The sequence below is a fragment of the Mustela putorius genome, unplaced genomic scaffold (genome assembly GCF_011764305.1).
Source record: "Mustela putorius furo isolate JIRA1106 unplaced genomic scaffold, ASM1176430v1.1 tig00003869_pilon_pilon_pilon, whole genome shotgun sequence".
In the NCBI taxonomy this organism is placed as follows: Eukaryota; Metazoa; Chordata; class Mammalia; order Carnivora; family Mustelidae; genus Mustela; species Mustela putorius.
Window position 1 is genome coordinate 660,442 of NW_025422021.1, and position 24,114 is coordinate 684,555.

General features: G+C 36.3%; 1 protein-coding gene across 1 annotated transcript in view; it reads right to left on the bottom strand.

Moving 5' to 3' along the window:
* Positions 1 to 4,045: 4,045 nt before the first annotated feature.
* Positions 4,046 to 24,114, bottom strand: part of PPP1R1C (protein phosphatase 1 regulatory inhibitor subunit 1C) — a 116,528-nt gene continuing 96,459 nt past the window's right edge. Inside the window, exon 5 of the mRNA XM_004768944.3 lies at positions 4,046 to 4,824. Coding sequence (XP_004769001.1) covers positions 4,736 to 4,824 — 89 coding nt within the window. The 3' untranslated portion in view covers positions 4,046 to 4,735. The remainder of the gene's footprint in view (positions 4,825 to 24,114) is intronic.

Below are 24,114 nucleotides of genomic sequence, written 5' to 3' on the forward strand. Positions count from 1 at the left end.
AATCATTTGCCAATCGTTCTGCTACTTCTAGGATTCTAATCCTAGCGACATATACTCCTGGGGTTCACTGTGTTCATTCCTTCAAATTAGGCTCATTATTACTAAAAGTAAGAGAAAACAGGAAAAAGGCAAGGTCACATGTATAGAGTGAGAAACAAAAAATGAAGATAAATCCAATCCATTTTAATACCATTTAATACCATTTTTTACCTCAAGTTTCTAGGCTTCTTTGAGTTCCCTCCTTTGCCTACTTCTCTCTCTACTCTCATGTTCATCTGCCTTCTACACACCAAGTCTCTTTATCTGCATCAGCTAAGTTTTAAATGCAATGAGGAAAGTGACTGAGCCAATGTCTGTCCACAGAATGAAGAGGATTCACAATATAAATGTCAAGAAAAGTACCACAGTTGAATGGTAGCCTCTTTACAAAATGCCTTCAGACACCTATGCATTCATGTAAATTACTTAATTCATACAACATTGCAAAATAGAAACCTTCACCCCCATTGCTGTATGAATCACATGGAGTGTTTGTAAACTTTAGCACCTTAACTACTTACAATGTCACTTAAAGCCAAAGATGCCCTCCATCATTTTCCTAAAACTCTTCTTCCTCTGATATTTAGTTTTTCAGAATATTATGATATTTGAAATCTAATAATTTAATTTCTTTAAACAGATTTCACATTTTGCAATATAGACATTTTTAATAATTAATATATCTGCTGAAGCTTTGAAAATTGGTTTTTAGAATCAGGGTCTTAGAAAAGTAAGAGCAAAAAATTTTAAAAAAAGAAAAGTAAGAGCATATCTTCCTTCTTCATTTTCAGAGAAAGCAAATATTCAAAATCACTTTGAGCATAAACACTTTGATATAATTAGACATGATTTTTCTCATTATTGAGTTTGCACTTATACAACTGCTAGATGTGGGCAAAGAAACAATTTTTAAATTAATGTAATGTAAGTGGTTTATTTATAGAGTCACAAATCCATATTGCAATTAAATGAACTCTATAGTCCTTACACTTATTTGCTATGACCACACCCAAGACCAGTGTTTCTAAACTTCATTCAATTGTGTATTGTTTGGTGATTTTGAGGTACCATCTCTACTATTTCTCTTTAATATTTTCTAATATTTTCTTTAAATTGATTAAAAATATATTCACACATTAAGGTTGTCTTATCCTAAGCAACAATAGCAGTAAAATCATGATTACATATATTTTCTAATATGTATTATGACAGTATTTATAAATATAAAAATAAAAGTAATTTGTCTCTTGCCAACCTAAAATAATCTGTTTCCACAATGTAGAAAACATTGCATAATTGAATTAAAATTTAAAATGGATGGTGAAAACTTTTTTAAGAACAGAAAAAGTCCAAGCATTTTGTTTTTTATAAAGACCTTATCCTGGCCAACTCTGGGAAGAGAAACAACTTACAATATTATTGCCTAATAGAAAGAATCCTGACCTAGAATTCTGCTCTTCCCTGCTTCTGTCTATGCTTCAGTTTCTCATGTTTAGGGAGATTAGGGAAAAAAACTGAGTGTATCTCCCTGTCTTAACCTTTCTTAGATTCAGTACACACAATTAAAGAGGATCCAACAGCAAGTGGCCTGGATGATGAGAAAAGTTGGAAGGACCTAGTGGTGTTTTATCAGAGATGAGGCCATTTAGGAGAAGACATCACAGTGCTGAATGAATGTGATCAAGGAGGTAAAATACAGAAGAAAGAGTTTCATGCAGAGAAGAACAGTTAGAGCTCTTTGGTTGGGCTTGGGGTTCAGCTGGAGTTATTCAAGAAGGAAGAGGATCAGTCACTGGTCTATGATACTGAAGAGGATTATGTGTAGGGTAAGGTTTGGATAGATGGCATCGGGTCCTTTCCCACCTTGATAATAACAATAGGCACCAAATACTAATTCCTCCCTAAGCTGGACTAAGCATTTTAATGTGTCTTATCTCATTTAATTTCCACGATAATCCATAGGGGTGGGTATGATGGTACCCATTTTATAAACAGAGTAACAGTCTAAAATTTGATAGGGGTTGAATTTGAACCCAAGCCAGAGTGACTCAAAGCTCATCTACTAGCCATTATATCATACTATAAATGTGGTCTGGGAAAGATAAAGTTTTTGTTTTGTTTTGTTCAGAAAGTTTCTTTAACCATTCAGCCAAACTGAAGCCAAGTTGTCTTCTTGAAAAAAATTTGTTGTAAACTATAACTGTGTGAAAAGGAAACTGAAAAGCCATTATCTCAGCTGGCTTCCTTCAGATTTCTGAGAAAGCCAACATATTTCCCAAGGAAAACTTGTGCTTTTAATTGCAAGCTCTGTTTTGAGAGTAGAGAACAGAATGGAAGAAACCAACATTTCCTAAGGAAAACTTATGCTTTTAATTTTTATATCTTTGTGTTTTTAATAAGAAGAGAAGAATCCAGAAGCCATGCTACTTATTTACCCAAATGATGTTTAAAAATCAGCAAAAGCTTTGATTTATTTTTTCTGAATCCTTTTGAAACAAAAAACAAAAAACAAAAACAAAAACCAGCAACACATTTTGAAAGTGTGTTCAAGGAAAGGGAAGGGCAAATTTTATTTTCTAGCACTTTGGGGTATCTCAAATAGTCTCAAGGAGCGCCAGAATGTTTTCCACAAATAATTCAAAATCATGAAAATAAATCTGTGTCTTAATCATGTTTTAAGTAGAAAGAAATTTAGGAAATCAAACGAATAGTCACAGCAGGTGATCTAGAAACTCCTGAAAGTTTTGATTGAAATCAATTTTAACAACAACAACAACAAAACCCATAAAAAGCTAGGGGTGGGGGTGGGGAAGGAAGGAAGAAAGGAAGAAAGAAAGGAAAGGAGCATAGCAAGGAGGAAAGACACTTAGAACTAGAGTACTCATTCATACTTGGTGATACTAGTTATCAATGAGTTTTGCATTTATTTTCTTGGGGAAAAATGTTCTCTCTATTGCATTGTCTAATAGATTCATATATTTCTCTTAATCTCTGTATTATAAACTTGCATTCAAAATTAAAAACAACAGTTTTACTTCTTTGAATCTTGACATAAGATCCCACAATGGATTTTACATTTACATTTTTTCCTCCCATCTCAATTTCCCTCTTTATTGACTTCTGAGAAATCCTTTCATTTTTTTTTTCATCCATGAAACATTGACCCTCACCAATATCATCAGTGTGGGAACCAAACGGGGCATTCCACCAACCTCACTAAATTTTGTGGCACAGATACTTTACCTTGAAATGCCATAAATCATTAATGGGGCACCTGGGTGGCTCAGTCAGTTAAGTGACTGACTCTTGGTTTCCCCTCACGTCCGGATCTCAGGGTTGTGAGATCAAGCCCAGTGTCAGGCTCTGTGCACCACAGAGTCTTTTTGAGATTCTCTCTCTCTCCCTACCTCCCTCCCCCTCTATCCCTCCTCCTGCCCACGCACACACTGAGCTCTCTCTAAAATAAATAAGTAAACAAAAATCTTTAAAAAATAATTAATGTTGTCCTGGAGCCAGAACTTTGAACAACCAAAAGCCTTATTCAATACACACACACTCACATACACACACACACACACACACACATATATATGTATATACATATATATATGTAAAAAAATATATATATATATTTATATATACATATTGTTCTGGAAAATCTTGCTTTATACTGATACTTTATTTTCTTGTCCTTAGAACTGATAGAAAATATATATATATATTTATATTTTCTATCAGTTCTATATATATATATTTTCTATCAGTTCTAAAAACAAGAAATGATCTTTTCTTTATTTTTATAACCCCCAGCAAAGTCGTTTGCTCGAGATAAACTCATTAAAAATAGTTATTGAGTTAATGAATGACTATATCCATTAATTAATGGAATTTCTTACTTGACGATAATAGAAGATTTATAAAATACTAATGATTCCTTAAAATTCAATAAGAAATAGCTCATATTTCAAGTAATAACCAAAAAAGCGGCAGGGGAGATTTTGGCATATTTTATTTTAGATTTAGCATTTTTCTTTCTTAATAGCTAGTGGAAATGCTGGGGAATATATCTCTCAGAGCTCAGAAAAATGAGACCTTTGCAGTCCTTTAGCCATTAACACGCTGGAGAAAAAGGATGGTCAATACTTAAAGACTAATACATTATGATCTTTTGAATCCAGAAACTGAGGATTTCTTCATCGGAAATAAATACCACATATGGTTCTATATACAGAAACATGATAAATGAAACTTAAAAGTTTCCTTAAAAACTTCCTCTGTAAGTTAAACCCGGACACACCATGTCTAAATGTATTTAATATTTATTTTTTACTCTTAAAGTGAAGCTATTTACATTTGACCTTAGAAGGCAGACCACATCAGTAGGACATGAGAGATTAAGCTCCGTAGTATTAAAGTTAGAACACTTACGTATTTGCAAATGTCTATGCAAATGTCATTAAAAAGAAAAATCACCATAAAATAAATGTTTATTCTTTAATTGTAATATCGAACAATCTGTACTTAGTTCTAAATTCAGTCAAGGGAGAGCTTCCCAGGAGGTGTATTACTATTGTATGAGTGTGGAGAGCAGAGGTGGAGAATGCTTCTGGAGGTCAAGGAGTGGCCTTCCATGGGATAGTCAGAAAAGTTAATAGTTCAGTTATTCCCAAGAAGCCTTCTTGCTGCAGACCCGTAATTAATGTTCCCACTGCTCCTCTCTTTCGTTTACACCTTCTTCTTCTTCAGGGAATGCTGATTCACTCTGGCCTTTCAGATGCTTAACCCCTGAAATTATAAAAAATTATGCTCTATTTAAGTGAAATTTATTTCTAGCAGATTCATTGCTTTGCTGCAAGAGATAAAGAAAATGAATGGAAAGTTTTCTCTGGTGTATACATGTTTTCCACAAGAATTTCAACCATCTAACCCTATATAAACCTTTTAATTCACTGAGAAAATCAAAACACACCCAGCCAAATTTCCATTAGAGACAGGCTTCCTTTATAATTAAATCTTCTCCATTAAGAATTGCCTCACAGCCTATTAAAAACCTGTTAACTAAAAATCCGCTCACAGGCTCTTATTGTAATTCTGATATATCATTTAGTTCAAATATTTCTTTTGGCATCCCTGAATTCCATTACAACAAGAACCATTGAAGAAACCCCTAGGAACAAAGGGGTGTGTGTGCCATTTCTGTAACTTGTAAACAACAAAAGAATCATGATATTGTTAGTCTCCTTCAGGAATCAGAACATATTCATTTGATTACGAAACTTCTGTATACAAAATTCTCCAGTAACTTCCCCCACAGCCCACAGAGAAGCAAAACACTGGCACACCTCTGCCTGCTCCACAGGCTTAAAGATCCTGGCCTCTCCCTACTTATTTGGCCTCATTCCTTCCCAGCCCTTCCTGCTTCCCCCTTTCACAGTAAATTATGAGTTACTAGTTAAGGACACTAACCTACTCTTCCACATTCCCTGATCATTCCCGGCTCCTTCAAGCCTCCACGCTCTTCTCGTTGTCTTCTCACTGCCAAATAGCCTCTTCGTACTCACCCACCCGATATTCTCCGGCTCATGCCGCTGCCTCAGCTTGTCTCCTCTGGGAAGGCTCCTCTCATTCCCTACACAGACTTAGCTAGGCTTTTTTCATATTTCCCTACAGTTCTTGGATCGTTTTCTCTTGTATCAATTACCATACAGAACTGATTTGTTTACACATCTTTCTCATTAGAGCAAACTTCTTGATGTCAAGATTATGTAGTTTCAGTTTGGGGTCTCAGACACAATGCCCGGCAAACAGTATGTACTCATCCATATTGATTGAATAAATGGCTGATACAATTAAAAAATAACTTGGTTATGTTTTTGGCATATTTTTTTTTCAAGATTTCAAAATTAACCCAAATTTGGAGTATAAACCAAAAGGCAACTACCACAACCATATACTCAAAATCTAAGAATTACCTCCTGTTTCACTTGGGTCCTGTTCTGTTAAAACATCATAAGAGCAGACACTCCATGCATTGCTAGTTAAGGTGAAAAATTTTATACATGTTTCATATTTTAGAAAATTCATTTATAAGATTTTTCTAAATATTACTGAAAAGTATTTGGTTAGAATTGATAAATGAAAGGAAGTCACTGCTCATATTTGTTATGAAACAAAAAACTTAAAAAAAGGTGGATTTGCATGTACTGTAGTCAGCAATCCACAGAATGCTGTTTGGCAAAGAACAACATCCTTGGGCTTGGTGGATTATCTTGCAAAAATATTTGATCAGTTGTAATAATATTTAAATACTTTAATTTCATCTGTAAACACAGATCACTCAAAATTCCTGTTGACCCAAAACAGTAGATGGACATTTATTATTAACAAATGGAGCTTATCTTATATATTATGAATTACGGGGTGGGAAGAAGATGATGTCTAAATGTTAAGGAGAAGGTAAGGGAATTCATTCATTCAATAAACATCCAATCAGTTATTCTGTTAGGGTCTCATATACCTTGGTCACTAAACCTCACAACTCCATGACAGAAATACCTGGATGGTGAAATTTAGACTCAAAGAAGGTAAGTGATTTGTTCAGGGATATAAGGACAGTGTAGTTTTAAGAGAAGTTATGACACATACTATTTCCTCAGTACACTGATGACTGATTGAATAAATAGTGAATGAGGCATAAAAGTTCTATTTTCAGGAGACCCTAACTCATTTTCACCTTTAGTTTTTCTGGATGCTGATACAGATTTTCCTGTCATTCTCTAGGAGTTATTATAGGTTTACAGTACCCATTAACCTTGCTTAGACAATGTTGGGATTCCTTCTGGAATATTAAAGCACAATAATCATACAGCCACATTTCACTCTCCTATGCTGAAATTGTCTGTACCTCTCCCAGTCTGAAAAGGTTCTGTTACCTCCAGAGCTCATCCCTTTCACCCACAAGGCAACTACACAGTAATAAAGTTGTGTTTAAGACAACTTTCTTTAAATTAGAGTTAGTAACTTAATGGCAACATTGATTCATTTATGTGAGGGGCTGAAACATTAAGAAAATATGGTAACCAAAAAGTCCAACTTACTAAATAATTAGTCATTTCCCTTACTTGAGTATAGGCCTATTTGCTTTTAATTTATTTTATCACGCAATAATGATCACAGTGTTATAAAAGGAAGCCTTTTTAAAAGTAAAATCACCACTTGGGCAAACCTGGGAAGACGTGTTTCTTAGCCTTTTTCATGAGTGACATTAACTATTTCTAAGTGAAAGATTTGGTGAGATGGGAGTTGATAACATGAACATCTCTACAGAACCACACATTCTTTGGTTCTCAAAGCAATTTATATTCATGTCATCATTCCACTGAATAACGGATAGTTGGTTAACTTGTGTCTTGAGTCTTTTTTCCTATGAGTAATATTTGTTTGGTTATGGAGGCAGCAGTACTAACAGGTCTGTGTGAGGTCTGTGAAGACTATCTAATAATTTCTGTCTTCCCATGCCCTTCTCCTTTTCCCAAACACACAGATACTTTATATTTACATTTTCTTAAAACCTTCATTTAATATTAAGGTAATTCTGAAGGTGGAAGAAAACGACTTGGTCTGGGGGCCTGAGAAAATCCTCAGAGCCGCCTCCTCCCTGGAATGCTAAAAGCATATATTGAAACACCTTGCCTGCTCAGGACTGACTCTGCACAGCATACAGCAAAGAGGCTCCTGGAGCAAACAGACTCAGCCAGCCCTGCACACAAGAAAAAGCCAAGAGATCCAAAAAACACAATAGGCATTCTCTTCTCCATAGCAAATGAACACAGGCGAAGGAACCAAAGGTAAGGTCAAGATATGCAGTATGAAGGAATGAAGAAAACAGAGTTGGAGCAAAGGAAACAAGACTGAGTAAAAGAAGAAAAAGAATGGAAATAAATGTTGCTCCAAACAGGACGTAATCCTCCTGCTCTTCTCCATTCTCTAGATCAGGTGGTGGTCAAAAGTGAGTTGGATGAAGTTGTGAAGTGACTGAGTGAAGAGTTATGAATAATGAATCCACAGAGGGAAGCTTATGTTTGGCAAGCCATAGGTCAATATGTTTATCAATTAATTTGGAGTGAAAAAAAGCCAGGCTTATTTACATTTATAGATGACATAACACCCGGAGGGAAAGATGGCATGAAGAATGATAAAACTAGTGTTCCCAAAGCTTTCCAAGAGCAGGGAATAGGCTGATGTGGGTAAGATGCTGCTGAACACGGAGTTTGTTTTTAGAAAGATTTCTTTGCCTCTAAGAAATAGAGAATGAGTGGGGCCTCAACTGATTGCAGTTAAGGGCTTTAGGTGATCACAATTCCAACACAACCCAGCAGAGTCACCTGTTTAGAGACAAGGCTCTTGGTGGTGTCAGAGCATTCCTAACAGCAGGCAGCACTTTAAGGAATGCTCCCTAACCATAGGTTGACAGACTTTTCTGGAATATGCTGCCTGATTGTGAGCTCTCTGTTTCAAGAGTTCCACTGAAGAAGGTAATTGAGATTAAAGTAGTCTTATGAAATTGCTTTTCTAGAACAATTGTATTTGAAACTGGAATGCCTGCTAAGTAACTAAGAGAGGACAAAGAGACTGCCATTGAATTCCTAACACACTGGAAAAAGAACTGAAATTTATCTAAGTAGCTCCTGAGAGCAGACAGAGTGGACATTGATGTAGTGAGGACAGATTATAGCTCAATAAAGAAAAGAAAATTCCTAAACTCTTTGCCCAACAATAAACATGTGCGTGAGCTTTCATCACTATATGGATTCAAGTCTAAGCTAAATGTCTGTCTCTGAGATGGGTCATAGAAGGAGGCCTGCATTGTGTAACAGGAGACACTGACCATCTTGCCGACCCTCAGATGCTTTTAATCCATAAAAGAGATCTTCTTTCTACTGAAAAATTTGCTCTGCTATGTGTACTTTAAATTACGAAAAAAGCAATTATGACTTCTAATGACATAAATGACTCAAATCCACATTTTAAAAACTAATTCACCTGGGAGTAGCAAATGTAAATGGATTCTTTTTTTTTTTTTCCCCAACCACATACTTTAGACCTTAAAAATCATTCTAAAGTCCTCTAGGGAATATGTGGGTGGATTTTACAGAGTCTCTGACCCTTTTGGAACTCTATTTATAGTTGTATTTGTGCTTTTGGGGGGAAAAAGGCTCATAGTTTTCAGCAGAATCTCAGAGGGGTCTCTGACCCACAAATAATTGTGAATATGAATCCTGATCTAATCTCTTTAGCTTAAAGATGAAGGAGCAATATCAGTGTGCAAATGACTTGCTTAAATTCACACAGCACTCATTGGCTGAGCTGGGACATAAACCTTGGTCCCTAATTCTTACTGGGGGCTCTTCACCTGGGTCACCAGGACCCAGTCTTGCCTTGTCATTGACCTTTTCCCAATTTAAAACCTGAGGGAACATCAAGCGCTAAGATCATAAGCGCCTTTTTTATTATTACATTCCTTGCAATAATTTTACATAGCTGATAGATTGAGATGTAATTTGTCAGTCTTTTGTTATTGCTACTGTTTTTAATGGAATTTGGAATCAGAAAGATACAACAGAATTTAATCTCAGCCAGGAACATTCCCAGAATAGAACCAAGTTACAAATAATGTTCAGATGGTCAGAAAAGAAGCAGCCTTTCTCTTTGCCATGCTCAAACCTGAGACAGGATTCTGGGAGACACAGAAAACATATCATGGTCTAGTTTGGGAGATGAGACCTAGTAGTCATCAAAATATAGGAGTTAAACACCGTAAAGTAATAAAGTCCCTGGTGTGTGTTAGGCACAGGAGAGACACAACTATAGACCAAATGGAGATGAGGAACAAGGGGCGATGAGGTATATATAAATGAAGTTAATTCTGTGAATATGTGTTACAGACCAGTACTACAAATAATACATTTGGAGAGTTCTGGTATGGGAAAAAAGAACTCCAACTTGGGAGATACTAATTTGGAGAGCTATTTATTAAGCAATATACTAGATAAAGGAAACAGAAAGTCTGAGTTCTATATAAGAAAACTATTTGCAAAATACAATTAACAGCCATTCATTTTCTGAAGGCCTACTACATACAAAAGAGTGATTTCAGTGGCCCTATAAAGGTTATGTTCTAGGGGCACCTGGGTGGCTCAGTTGTTAAGCATCTGCCTTCGGCTTAGGTCATGATCCCAGGGTCCTGGAATTGAACCCCACATTGGGCTCCCTGCTTCGCAGGAAGCCTGCTTCTTCCTCTCCCACTCCCCCTACCTACTTGTGTTCCCTCTCTTGCTGTATTTCTCTCTGTCAAATATATAAATAAAATCTTTTTCTTTTTTAAAAAGATTATGTTCTAATGGTTCCTGGTATTTTGACCCTTCAAATTTTATCAAAATAATCATGCTAGATATACTTGAGGGATATAATGTATCCTACAACATGGTACAGCAGAGCCTGGGTGGCTCAGACAGTTAAGCATCTGCCTTCAGCTTAGGTCCTAGGATTGAGCCCCGCATCAAGCTCCTTGCTCAGTTGGGAACCTGCTTCTCCCTCTCTCTCCCCCTGTCACTCTGCCTACTTGTGCTCTAGCTCTCCCTCTCAAATAAATAAAATCTTAAAAAATAAATAAATAAACAAAGAAAACATGATCAGCAGTCCCATCATCTCTCAGACAGAAAATCTGCTTTCCATTTCCCAAAATGCTTTCATATGTATTTGTTTAATATTCTTGTCATTTATTTATAATGCCTAGCTATACATTAATACACTTAGGGTCACAGAGATCAAGAGATATATCAATTTCATTCGGAATGAAAGCTAAACACATTATCATGACCTGAACTCACCTTAAATCTATTTTCTACTTTATCTGAAGTAAATTACATATAAGCAGTACAGTTAATCTCTGTTCTAATATGGTGACTGGTCAGTTAACATAAACCGCAAATCAACACGTGGTCATTTCATTTAATACCCTATTACTCAGGAAAGCATTTTTCTGGAGAGGATTAAATGTGTGATATGCATTTCTCTTCATCATACACAGAATTAGGGGCAGCATGTTTATGTGATATTAATAACTATTTGTGAATATTATATATCTTATATATATTTTGACTATGATACATTTCACCAAAGCTCTTGCCCAAGAGTAAACCCTAGGTAAAAGATTTAGCAGTAAATACAAAGGAGAAGATAGGGTAGGAGGAGCAGTTACATACTGTCTGTTAGAAGTGTGAATTCAAATAATATCTCTGGAGAGTAGTTTAGTCTTACTTAAAATGTAAAGTGCCCACATCTTTGTCAGTAAGTATGAGGTAGGAGCCAGAATTTTGTGAGAATCCTACTACTCAGCCTAGGATGAGAATCACTTTGAGGAACTGAGTACCTCTTTTGCCCTCTATAGTCAAGCGCCCTTCCAATACTCCTTTTTGCTTCTAAGCTAATGCATTCCCTATGAACTCAGAAATAGAGTTAAATTTCTAAGCCTCCATAAATGGAGCTAAATGTGTTGAGCAGTTTCACTTTAGAAAGGGACAGAACGGCTCCCTAGCTTGCAAGACATTGATTGAACACAATAGCATGTCTAAAATAAAGAATGCATCAATCAGCAGGAGTCAGTGGTTAGCCTTGAAAGCACTAAAAATAAAATAACGAAAGGGGAGTTGCATTTACAACCACAGAAGCTAATGCTGTCTGTGTTTTTTAAGCATGCCCATTGGAGAGTGCCCTGTGCTGGCATTTTAGAAGGCTCTGTCTTCCAGGCAGGGTAGTTTTCTACTGAAGCAATGATCTCTATAGGCTACCATAGCCTGATGTCAATATACGCCCAATGACATAGCCAAATCATCCAGCTCTGATTCCAATCTCACTGAGAAACCTCTGACAACAACAGAGCTTCTTCACAGGGAGAAATGACCTCAACTAGGTGTAAAGATGGTAGGAGTGAGTCGTGGAGCTATCTAGAAGACCGTTCCCCGCAAATGGAACAAGAATGTTAAACACTTTGAAGCGTGTCTGCCATGATCACAGGACAGCAATGAGCTTAGAGTGTCAGCAATGAGGCAATACTGGGAGGTAAGCTCAGATAGCAGAAGTCGGTCTGGGCGGAAGAGGAGCCTGACAATATATGATCTCAGGGGACGTGATAAGCATTTTAGCTGTTATTCTGGGAAGTTACTGACAGATATTTTTGGTGTTTTTGTTTGTTTGTTTGTTTGTTTGAGTAGAGAGCAACATGATCTGATTTTCAAAGCATTTTTATAGACTCACTCCAGAGGCCACAATGTAAAAGCTTTGATGTCACCACTCTATTTTAACAAGGAAAACGCTGAACAAGCTGGAAAAAAAAAAAAAAAAAAAACACCTCTTCTTAGATCCATTAGAGAAGCAAGGTCACAGAGCAAACCACTGCCAAAATATGGAAATACAGAAAGGTGGATATAGAGGAACACAACTTACTGGAGCAGAAACCCATGTGGAAACTAGTGCCAGGGTAGGAAAACCTGAGCTAATATTAACTGATGAATGCCTGAAGGCTCAGTGTGGACAGATGGACAGATTAAAAACTCCGGGGGCAGGAGAATAACTGTTTAGGGCCCTCAAAGTCTCATGTATTTTATCTCCTGGAGCTCTACTAGGTTCTCACAGTAAAACTCTGAGAAAAAGCTCATGCTTTTCAAAAGGAAGGGGGATAGTGGCCATTTTCAAAAACAGAGCATTCTATTCTTAACAAGTTCAGCTCTCAGGAGGCTTTTACCAGAGCCTAACCTTCTGGAATTATATCAAAGACTAACCTACCTAGGGGGAGATAAATATCAAATTCCATCCCATTTAGCCATCCTATCCCACTTAAGTGGGGAGGAGAGGTACCAAGAAGCACTGGTGAGGTTTACGGTTCACAAGCACAGGTTCGCTAAAAGGGTGAATCTTTTTTTTTTTTTTTTAAATTTTATTTATTTATTTGTAAGAGAGAGAGAGAGTGAGAGCGAGCACAGGCAGACAGAGTGGAAGGCAGAGTCAGAGGGAGAAGCAGGCTCCCTGCGGAGCAAGTAGCCCGATGTGGGATTCGATCCCAGGATGCTGGAATCATGACCTGAGCCGAAGGCAGCTGCTTAACCAACTGAGCCAACCAGGCGTCCCTAAAAGGGTGAATCTTTTCATAGACCATAGAACACTTCTTCCCCAACCCTTACCACCATGTTACTAAAGATCTGAAGGGGTTCCTGGGTGGCTCGGTGGGTTAAAGCTTCTGCCTTCAGCTCAGGCCATGATCCTGGGGTCCTGGGATGGAGCCCTGCATTGGGCTCTCTGCTCAGCGGGGAGCCTGCTTCCCTCTCTCTCTCTCTGCCTGCCTCTCTGCCTACTTGTGCTCTCTCTCTCTCTCTGTCAAAAAAAAAAACAAAACAAAAAAATTGTTTACCACAGTTCCTTTTACCCAGAGCATCATGTTCACCTTTCCACAAAAATTACAAGGAACCTATAGGCAAAAAACACAGTTTGAAAAGACTAAACAACCATCAGAACAAGAGTCAGATGTAACAGGAATGTTGGAATTATCACACCAGGAATTGTGTTTTAAGCTATAATTAAAATGCAAATGAATTTAATGGAAAAAATAGATAACCTGTAAGAACATATGGAAAATGTAAGGAGAGAAATGGAGATTCTAAGGAAGAATAAAAAAGAAATACTGAAAATCAAAAACATTGTAACAGAAATGAAGAATGTCTTTGACAGGCTCATTAGCAGACTGAATATGGATGAGGAAAGAATCTCTGAGCTTGAAGATATAACAAGAGAAAATTCCAAAGCTGAAAAAGCAAAGAGGAAAATATGAAAGAGAATATGCAAGAACTGTGGGACATCTATAAAAGATGTAACATACAGGTGATGGGAATACTAGAATGAGAAAAAAGAGAAAGAAATAGAGGCAATATTTGAAGCCATAATGACTTGAGAATTTCTCTCTAATTAATGTTAGATCCAGGAAGCTCAGAGAATTCCAAGCAGGATAAATATCCAAAATACTATGCTTCTGTATATAATATTCAAGCTATAGAAAATCAAAGAAAAAGAAAAAAATACTGAAAAAAGCCAGAGTGGGAGAAAATTCTTGCCTAGAGAGGAATAAAGATAAGAAACACATCCAACTTCTCAGAAACTATGCAAGAGAGGAATGAAGAGTAATATTTAAAATGCTGACAGAAAAAAACCCCAGCAACCTACAATCCTGTACACCGTGAAATTATCTTTCAAAAAGAAGGAGAAATAAAGACTTTCTCAGACAAATAAAAATTGAGTGAATTTATTGCCAGGAGGCCTGCCTTGCAAGAAATATCAAAATTCTTTAGACAGAAGGAAAGTAACATGGATCAGCAACATGGAACTATATAACAAAAGGAAGAACATCAATGAAAGTGTAAATGAAGATAAAATAAAAACCTTAACTTCAAAAAAAAAACCACAAAACCTTAACTTCCTTATTTTTAGTTGATCTAACAGCTGATGTTCCAAAGTAATAATAGCAATAATATATTCATTTATGTATGCTATGTATACATGTTTTATATATGTTTATGCATGCTTATACATAAGTGAAATAAATGACAGTGATCATATAAGGTACACGAGAGAATAAGACTATTGCATTATTATTATAAGGTACTCACACTATCTGTGAAATGGTATAGTGTTATTTGAAAGTAGACTTGGATTAGTTGTAAATGTATATTGCAAATTGTAGGGCAACCACTAACTTTTTTTTTAAAAGTATAACCAATAAGCTAAGAAAGAAGAGAAAATATAATGATACAAAATGCTCCATAAAAACTACAAAAGGCAAAGAAAGAGTGGAAGACAAAAATAGAGACAAACAACATGGGCAACAAATAGTGTGGTATTTATTAATATAAGACCCAACTATAGATTGTCTATAAGAAATTTCTTTAAATAGGGGCACCTGGGTGGATAGGTTGGTTAAGTTACTGCCTTTGGCTCAGGTCATGATCTCAGAGTGCTGGGTTTGAGACCTACATCGGGCTCCCTACTCGGCCAGACATTTGCTTCTCCCTCTGCCTCTCCCTGCCTCCCCTGCTCATGCTTGCTCTTGTTCTTCCTCTCTCTCAAATAAAATAAATAAAATCTTTAAAAAAAATAAATTTCTTTAAATATAGAGATATGTACAGATTAAAATTATAAATGAGTGGAGAAAATATATTTTGTTGACATTAATCAAAGAAAGCAGGAGTAGCTATACTACTTTTTCACCAGCTAGACCCCAAGACTTGATCTTAACTGTCCACCTGTTTGTACTCACTCACAATTTGTCCCGCATTTTTCTTTAAACTCTTTTCCAGCTTATCTCTAAACTCAAGCAAATGGAAAGCAAAATTGCCCCTTGAGAGAGAGAGCCTGCCCAGACCACCCAGACCAATTTGAGCATAACCCCAACTTAGGCCTGCACAGATGGACCATGGAGTGACCTCGAGAATGACCAACAATTACACTTACCTCACTGTAATACTCTTCCCAAGTAGTACAAGCCTCATTTACATTACATATAATGTATGTATAGGCATGTATGTATAGGCATGTATGTATGTAAGGCACAACCTTAAGCCTGCCTCTACATATGATGACAAGGCCCCCCTTTTTAAATACTTATCCTAACCCTAAATAAAAGGAAGGAACGTATCCACCCTTGTTCAGGGAATCACAGCTTTGTAAGTTACTCCCTGTGATCCCCTTATTTGCTGCAAAAATAAAGTTGACTTTGTACATCAACTCCACCTGGTTTATCTGTAACTCACCAAAGCGGAACTCATGTTGGCTTGATTATGCTTTCAGACTGAATAAACTTCAAAGCAAGGAAAATTATCAGAAATAAAGGAGGGCATTATATCTAACAAAACTACAACTGAGATAAAACTCAATTCTTTATTCCTAATGCCTGATCCTAGACAAGGAAACACAACTGACAAAAAGTTTACAGCCTTGAAGACCACTTTCACATAAAACTTTAAACCACATCTCTTAAGTAAGCTTTAACATTTCCTGAAAAACTTACTTTATTTTCCTGTTTAAATCATTAAATTTTTTGGGATACCTGGGTGGCTCAGTTGGTTAAGTGGCTGCCTTGCGCTCAGGTCATGATCCCAGCGTCCTAGGATCGAGTCCCACATCGGCTCCTCGCTCAGCAGGGAGCCTGCTTCTCCCTCTGCCTCTGCCTGTACTCACTCTCTCTCTCTCTCTCTGACAAATAAATAAATAAAATCTTTTTAAAAAATCATTAAATTTTTCACTCCTGGAACAATGTCTAAACAGCATAGATGCTCAGCTCATTTTAAGTGAAAAAATAACTGACTTCAACCTCACTTTCATTAAAAGTATTTCCCATTCAAAGTATACATAATTTCAACCTAGTCATTTTTTTTTTTTTCAGATGAATGAAATTCTGCCCCACCAATTTAAGTCACATCTTCTATGGCAGAAAAAGTAAAGTGTTCTTGGTCTGAAGTTAGTTTGTTCTTCTCAGTCTCCTAAACATTTTTAGATTACCAATCTAGACTTGGCAATTACAATTCAAGAAAAAGCATAGTAGGAGCACCTGGGTGGCTCAGTGGGTTAAAGTCTCCGCCTTTGGCTTGGGTCATGATCCCAGGGTCCTGCAGGAAGCCTGCTTCCCTTCCTCTCTCTCTGCCTGACTCTCTGCCTACTTGTGACCTCTGTCTACCAAATAAATAAATAAGATCTAAAAAAAAAAAAAAAAGAAAAAGAAAAAGAAAATGCATAGTAAATCTTAAAGATGGAAACAAGAAATGATACTTGCCCCAGTTTATAATGTTGCTCTGATCCCTAAATACAGGTAATTAATCCCATTGAGTATATATCTTTTACAACAAATAGATTTATGTATTGTGGTCTCCCCAGTGTTTATTACTTAAAATTTTCTTTTATTGGAAAGTGCTCATCCTGATGAGTTGCTAGTTAACATCCAGTCTCAAATTCTGCTCAGTTCTCTCCATATCCTGAGGCTGTTTTCCTCCACTTTGTGGAGATCCTCAGCTCAGTTTGCTTCTCATTATACAGCCTGCTGCCGCCAGGAAGCTTCTGAATGACGACATTGTTCTGCCGTTTCATCCTCTGCCCGACCCAAGGACACGAAGTTCACACTCTGAGCCTTGCAACTGTTTTGCTCTGACCCTGCTTTTCTGTTCATTTACCATTGTTCTCGCAGGCATTCTTGTTCACAGGCAGCTTAACTCTCTGACCATCCTTTTAAATAACAGCAATTCATTGTATTGCCAGGGGGTTCACTGACCTACTTTCTTCTTTGATGTGCTGCCCTATGGTTGGTCTGTTCCACTTGTCTCCCATATGTAAAATCACAGTATCTCTTCTTTTTACATATCTTTAGCAAACTCTTTATATTTTTATTTTATTTTACTTTTTTTTCAGTGTTCCAAAATTCATTGCGTATGCACCACACCCAGTGCTCCATGCAATACGTGCCCTCCATAATACCCACCACCAGGCAAACTCTCTTTAGATGAGCTGACACCATTTTATTTCTTTCTTCTTAAATTTTGATTTTACTAAGAATACTTGATGCAAATGAGCAAATGTATACTCATTCTACAGGCAGTAGCAATTTTATATAGTCTACATGAGGAGGAAAAAAATTAATATTTTTTTGCTTATAATTGTAACTTTCTGTTATTTCTATCTTATGATATTCAAATGTAATAACTAGGAAAAAGAAGTATTCACTTACCTAATTTCTTAGTTTCTCAACACTTACTGAAAAAAATTTCTTCTCATTACCAAAATTGGAACCCCTTCAACCCGCTCAAAACATTATAAGTCAATTGCTCTAAGATCATGGCTTTTGAATTTTCAAATTCTTCTCTTAAAAAAGTAAACAATCTTAGTTTCAGTGTATACACATTGCATTCAATTTATAAAAATTTGTTATCTTTGTGTTAGAAAACTTCTAAAATTATTAATAAAAATTAAAGTTTTTCAAAACCCATGTTGAATTTCATTAAACCCACAGTCTGAGAGGAAGAATTCTCTTGAAGTACGTTTATGACTTATCCCAGCCCAAAATGATGTCCGATCATTTCAATTTGTTCCCCAAATTTATTGCACATCTATTTAACTTTTCTGAGTTCCTTATTTTTATTTCTCCTTCAAATAATAGAAACTACTCTGAGGGAAAAAATGCATAGATAACTGATAAGGTAATCACCAGATTTCTAGAAATAACATGAAATTATTGAGAATAAACAGCACTTTTATTTTTGGTTTGATACACTGACTAGAAATAAGTTTCTCATTTATTAACACAAGGCAGCAGTATCTCTCACACAAAATGCCAGATGATCATTTGGCTAAGTCTAAACCTTATGCAAAATTGGCCATGAATTAAACTTTCAATATTTCTCCAAATGAGTTCATATAAATACTCACGGATATATTTATGGGTGAATTTATTGACAATTTTTAAAAAAATATATCTCATTAAACTTCACACATATTTGACTACTGGATCATTCTACCTGGATTATGTCATGAATTTTTCTTTTTTGTAAATATAATTATGAATAATTTAATTACATCATATCATAAGTTTCATTGTGTCAAATGAAAATATTGACAAATCTATCCTTTTTGCAATTGTTTTAGCATTACTTCATTTGCTAATACAGTGAACCTCAGAAAAAGAGACTTGTCTGGCCCCCCTGTCAGCCAGAGGGTTTATTAAGAAAAACATCAACCAGTGGACACAGAAGAATAGTCTGTGCTCCTGGTTTACTTCCCTTCTGGTCCCCTCCCCATATAACTATTAGCTTAGAGAACTGCCCTTCCTTAAGTAGCTATTGTGCTGTAAGAAAGTGCATTTTCTCAATCACAGAAGTACAAGGGTTGAAAGAACTTTAAAAGGTAGTCTTGAATTTAAGTAGCAGCCCAACTTCCCCCTAACACAGACACACACCATCACTACTACCATCACCATCATCATATTAATATGTGAAAACCAAGACCTGTTTTCTGAAGTCTCACAGCAAGTAGAACTTAATCTAAAACACAGGTTGTGAGACTTTCATTCCATCTTCTCTACATCATTCTGCACCAGACACAGAGAGTGCCTGGGAATTCCAAGCAGAGTTCCCTTTCCTGCCTTCTGTTACTACCTAACTCTGATCTGGTTGCTTGATGTCCACTAAGAGGTAAATCACTAAGAGGTAAAATGTTCCATGGTGCGTGGAAGCTGGGCGCTTTAGATACTCTAAGAAAGTTCAGTGATATTGAAATGGACTGTTACTGTAATAATTTAGGCACATTATATTCTACTTTCATCAACTGACCTAAAAAATACCACTTGTAGAACTGATTCTATGAATTTTTAGATCCAAATTTCTTAGAAGTCAATTTTCAGGACTCCGTCCCCTTTTATAATTGGAAGCTGCATGTTGTGAAAATTTGCCAATAGTACTATCAGAATATAAATAGAAGTAGGCATAATAAGATTTACAATTTTCTAAGTTTCTAAGGAAGACTTGTTTATTTCTCAACAAATAATATTATCTCCCAGGTATTCCTGATTTGTTCTTATATAATGAGTATCTATTGATTAGTCTTTTCAGCCATGCTCTCTACCCTCCCCTGTTTACAGGGAATGACTCCTTTTCACTTACTTTCCTTCAGGAACCACTCCAAACATGCAGAATCATCAGCACTGCCTGGTTCTTATGTTACCTTGCCCCATGGCCATTGTGCCAAGATGAGGGGTACTTGACCCTTGCTGGGCCAATCATAATCCCTCCCCCATGATTTTGCTATCTGAAACCAAGTCATTACACAAGAGTTTTTAAAATCATAGGTGGTGTTAGATATTAAACTTGTTTGCTTTTGATGACCATACTTCCTCCATGAGAAGAGGGCTTATCTGCAGGGAACTTTGAGGATGATGAGGTTGACAGGCAAAATGAAGGACATGGAAGACATGGCAGCCTTTGATTATCTATTTCCTGAGGCTCAGCTGCTTCCTCTCCCTTCCTAATAGTTTATTCTTCCTTAATGCAAAGTAACTGAGTAATCTTTGAATAAATTTCCCTTTTGCCTGAACTAATTAGATTTGGGTTTTGACATGTAAAACCCAAAGAGACCTGAATAGTCTATTCTCCCTCTCTTATATCTTCCCTGGAAAATTCTTTTGGCATGGAAGACAGGAAAGAGAAATGGAAGGCAACAGGGTATTTCTTTTTTGTTCTTTCTTTCTTTCTTGCCTCTACTTCCAGTTTTGAATGTAATATATAATGAGCTGAGAACCAGACAAAAATGGGAAATATTCCATTATGTTTCAGGAGTGTTCAGATTAAATCTAAACCTTAGATTCATTACTAGAACTAAAGTAATAGAGAAAATTTAAGGGCTTTTTTACAAAATCAATAATTGTCTCCTTACGGGCAAGGCAACTTTTGAAGGCTGGATATCATAGACTTGCAGGTCAGAGGTCAAAATCATTGCAACTTGTTTCATGCTTTCTTTGATTCCTGAGGCAATAATTTTATTACCACAAAACCCTGAACATTTTTGGTCAGCTCTAATTGTGTGGATTTGTAAATAACCAGATGACAGAATTTGAGTGGTTCTAAAATGTTTTGTCCAAAATTATCACAACTTAGGCTTTAAAATACTTAAAATGTGTCAGTTTTCTCAGATTAAACATCTACTCCAGTAAATTGTGAAGCGATATGAGATATCGATGAACATATCACAGCATATTAAAAGCAATCTCCTGAAGACTCTAGAAATACATAGCAAATAAAAAGTTTTAAATACCTGAGTTAGCTCTTGAGCTTCCTCCTAATAATTATTTCAATTTTGTAAGGACTTATTTAACCAGAGGCTTCCATTAAGGTTAAACAACAACCTTGTTGGCCAGGTCCTGAATCAGGACCTGTTGACCACCTGTGCGTGGCCAGGCCCGACCACATGGCCTTTGCCCTTAAAAGCTAGTCTGTGAAACAGAGAAGGGTTGCCCTCTCTGTAAGCAGCATGGCCCTGCCCAGTCAGTTTGATTCTTGATGCCTGGCACAAAACAAAGCTTTGCTTGACCTTCGCTTTATATCAGTCTCACTCCTTTAATCATGGACCCATGGGGGAGGGAGGGGGGCAATAGCAAATTTGGCTTTGAAATACATGGAAATAGGATCTACAATTTTTGATGCCATACTTTTGCTGTTGTTCATCTATGTTTTCCCACTCACCTAGTTTACCCTTACATTATGATCTAGGTCTAGGCAGAATTAAGTCGAGTCTAGGCAGAATTAAGGTTCAGCTAATACATGGCTTACTTCAACCTCCTGGTGGAACATTTAATGTCTTGGGTAGAAGATTATTTTGGAAATTTCTTTTCTTTCCTTTCTTTGCAGCTTCATCCTATACTATCAATGTTTATGATTAACACTAGCTAACCTAAAATGGACCTCTGCTCTGGTTTTCCTATTATTTTCTTGATTCTAATTCTATCATCATTTTTATTAATAGTAATAACATATATAGCACTTTTCAATTTTTCAGGACAATAAACATATTTTTCTACTCTTAACATAATGCTGAAACGTGGAAAGGACTGCTGCTATTATTCTCATTTCACAGTTGGAGAAATTCTGTCTGCCAATAATTAAATGAATTGCCCAAGATCCCATAGCAAGACAATATCAGAACTAGCATCAGAACTCAAAATTTCTAAATTTTAATCTAGTTCTTTTTGTACCAGGTCATCTACTTTCTCATTCCTTTTGGGTCAAGATCTCATTATTTGAGTTACAAGCTCTTCCTAATTGAGTCTCTTCCTCCATGCCTTTGAGGCATAATATGATGAACATTTTAGCTTTTTTTTTTTTCCTGGAGAATTTGTATTCTTTTCTCATACCTCTGAAAAAAGGTTCAAATAATGGCAGTAGGTGAGATGATATAGGATATTAGGACTCTGTATGGCCCCTTTACATCATAATATGTAGATAGGTCTCTGTTCTCTGCCTATTTGCAAGGTTGATTCTAGTAAGGGATAAAGCATATATTTTTCTAGGACAGTACTACTTTCAAATATTCTTAAGTACTTTTCCCATAAATTATGGAAATGTTCTAGGAATTCCAACATCTCCTGAACTACTTCCTGTACCAACAATATTGCAAAATTGCAAATAACCTCAGTCCTAATTATTTTCCTAGAAAATATCATCACTAAAAGAATGCAGAGAGACAGATTACATCTGTTGAAGAGTAGATTACTAGAATCAAATTTTTCATGTTTTTTTTTCCTACAAAGTTATTTTAGGAAGCTTATTATGATCTCCCAATTACTTTTAGATATTTGTTCTTAGTTAATACTCTGTACACAAATAACTGTATATTCCTGTGTGTTGGGACAGAACAATATGTACCTTTTTGTTACATAATAAATATCATCATAAGAAACCACATCCATCATATTCGAAGAAAATCCAAAATTAATGAGCATTTTTTTCTATTTCCATTAGTCAATAAGTCTACAAATTAAGAACAGATTGTGTTCTAAAATGTGTTCATAGGTGTTTGGAACTCAGTCTATACATCTGTTCTTATTAAAGACAGATGTAAAATGTGGGGAATTTTGTTTTATTTTTCTAGATTGCTAACACACAAATCCTCCAGAGGAAAAGACCTACATTTGCTGTTTTGATAAATTCATTAATCATGGAGACTGGGGCTTTGGGGCCTGGGCTATCAGTTGGTATCTAGGATTCATAGAAAAATGTAGGGTTATCATGCATGTGAAAGGAAAGGAAGCTTTGGCTTTTAGAAGAGAAGGTACAGAATCAGGACCTGGGCAACGTCTGAGGTAAGGGAAGGGTAGGGGATGTATCTGTTGATCACATGAAAGGCAGAGATACCTGAGAAGAGAGCAATGTCTCATATGAATTTTGAGAGTTTATGTTGGAGTATTTGATATTAGACCTTCTCCTCATTTTATCTCACAAAATTGTCAGTAAATTCTACACTGCTTTTATACCTGTGTGTAATACATATACTTGAAGGATCAGGGTGAAAAAAAAAAATGGAAAGACATAGTGTGGGTTTCATGACAGTTATTTAGGGAAGGTTCAATGCGTATTCAGCCCATAAAGATCCAGAAATGCAAAGCCAGCAGATCCATTTTAAGCCAAATCAAGATTGGCCTTGTTTCTGTAACCAAATATATTTCAAGTTATGATGGGAGGTTCCAGAAACAATTTTCTCAAATCCCGTTATTTCCCAAAGATGGAGTAAAGGGTTGAATGGCACTCTTAGTCCCATAGTAAACTAATCTTTTATTTTCCTGCCAATTCACTCAAAATTGGTTTGGGAGTGGTGGGGAGGAAAATATTCTCATTGTTTGGCTTTATATATGAGTGATCCCTATCTGGTGTATTTCCTGTGATGTACTGCAAAACACATCAGAATAGAGAATGGGATACGTGTGAGTGTACATGTACAGGAGTAAATATGTGTTAATTTTATCTATCCCTTAGGGACATTTGATTAATATTTCAAGTACATTAATCAGGACTAACACTCCAAGGAGAGCTAGTTAGCATTTGAAGGACCCTAATGTTAAAGCCACTTCACAGGAGCCCCATTTGTAACTCCATTCAATATAAGAAAGTTTATTAATTAGTCTATAATGTCCTAGGAATAATTTTTCTTCAGGGAAATGAGTGTTAGTCAAGATATTTCTACTGGCTGGATACACTGAATGGGCACACTTGCATTTGCATGAGTACGGTCTGAGTATTCAGTAAGCCTATTTTTCAGAGTAGAATCTAGGGAGTCCATTCTGTTCTGTGTGCAGTCTTTGTCACATGGTTCTGCCTGGCAATTTAAATTAATCCTGCCACTGGAAACTGTCCCCTTTGCCTTGAGTAAGCCATTCATGTAAGCTGCTTGTTGAACTTAAAGGGACAGAAAACTGAAATTCACTGAGATTTCAAAACAACTTGT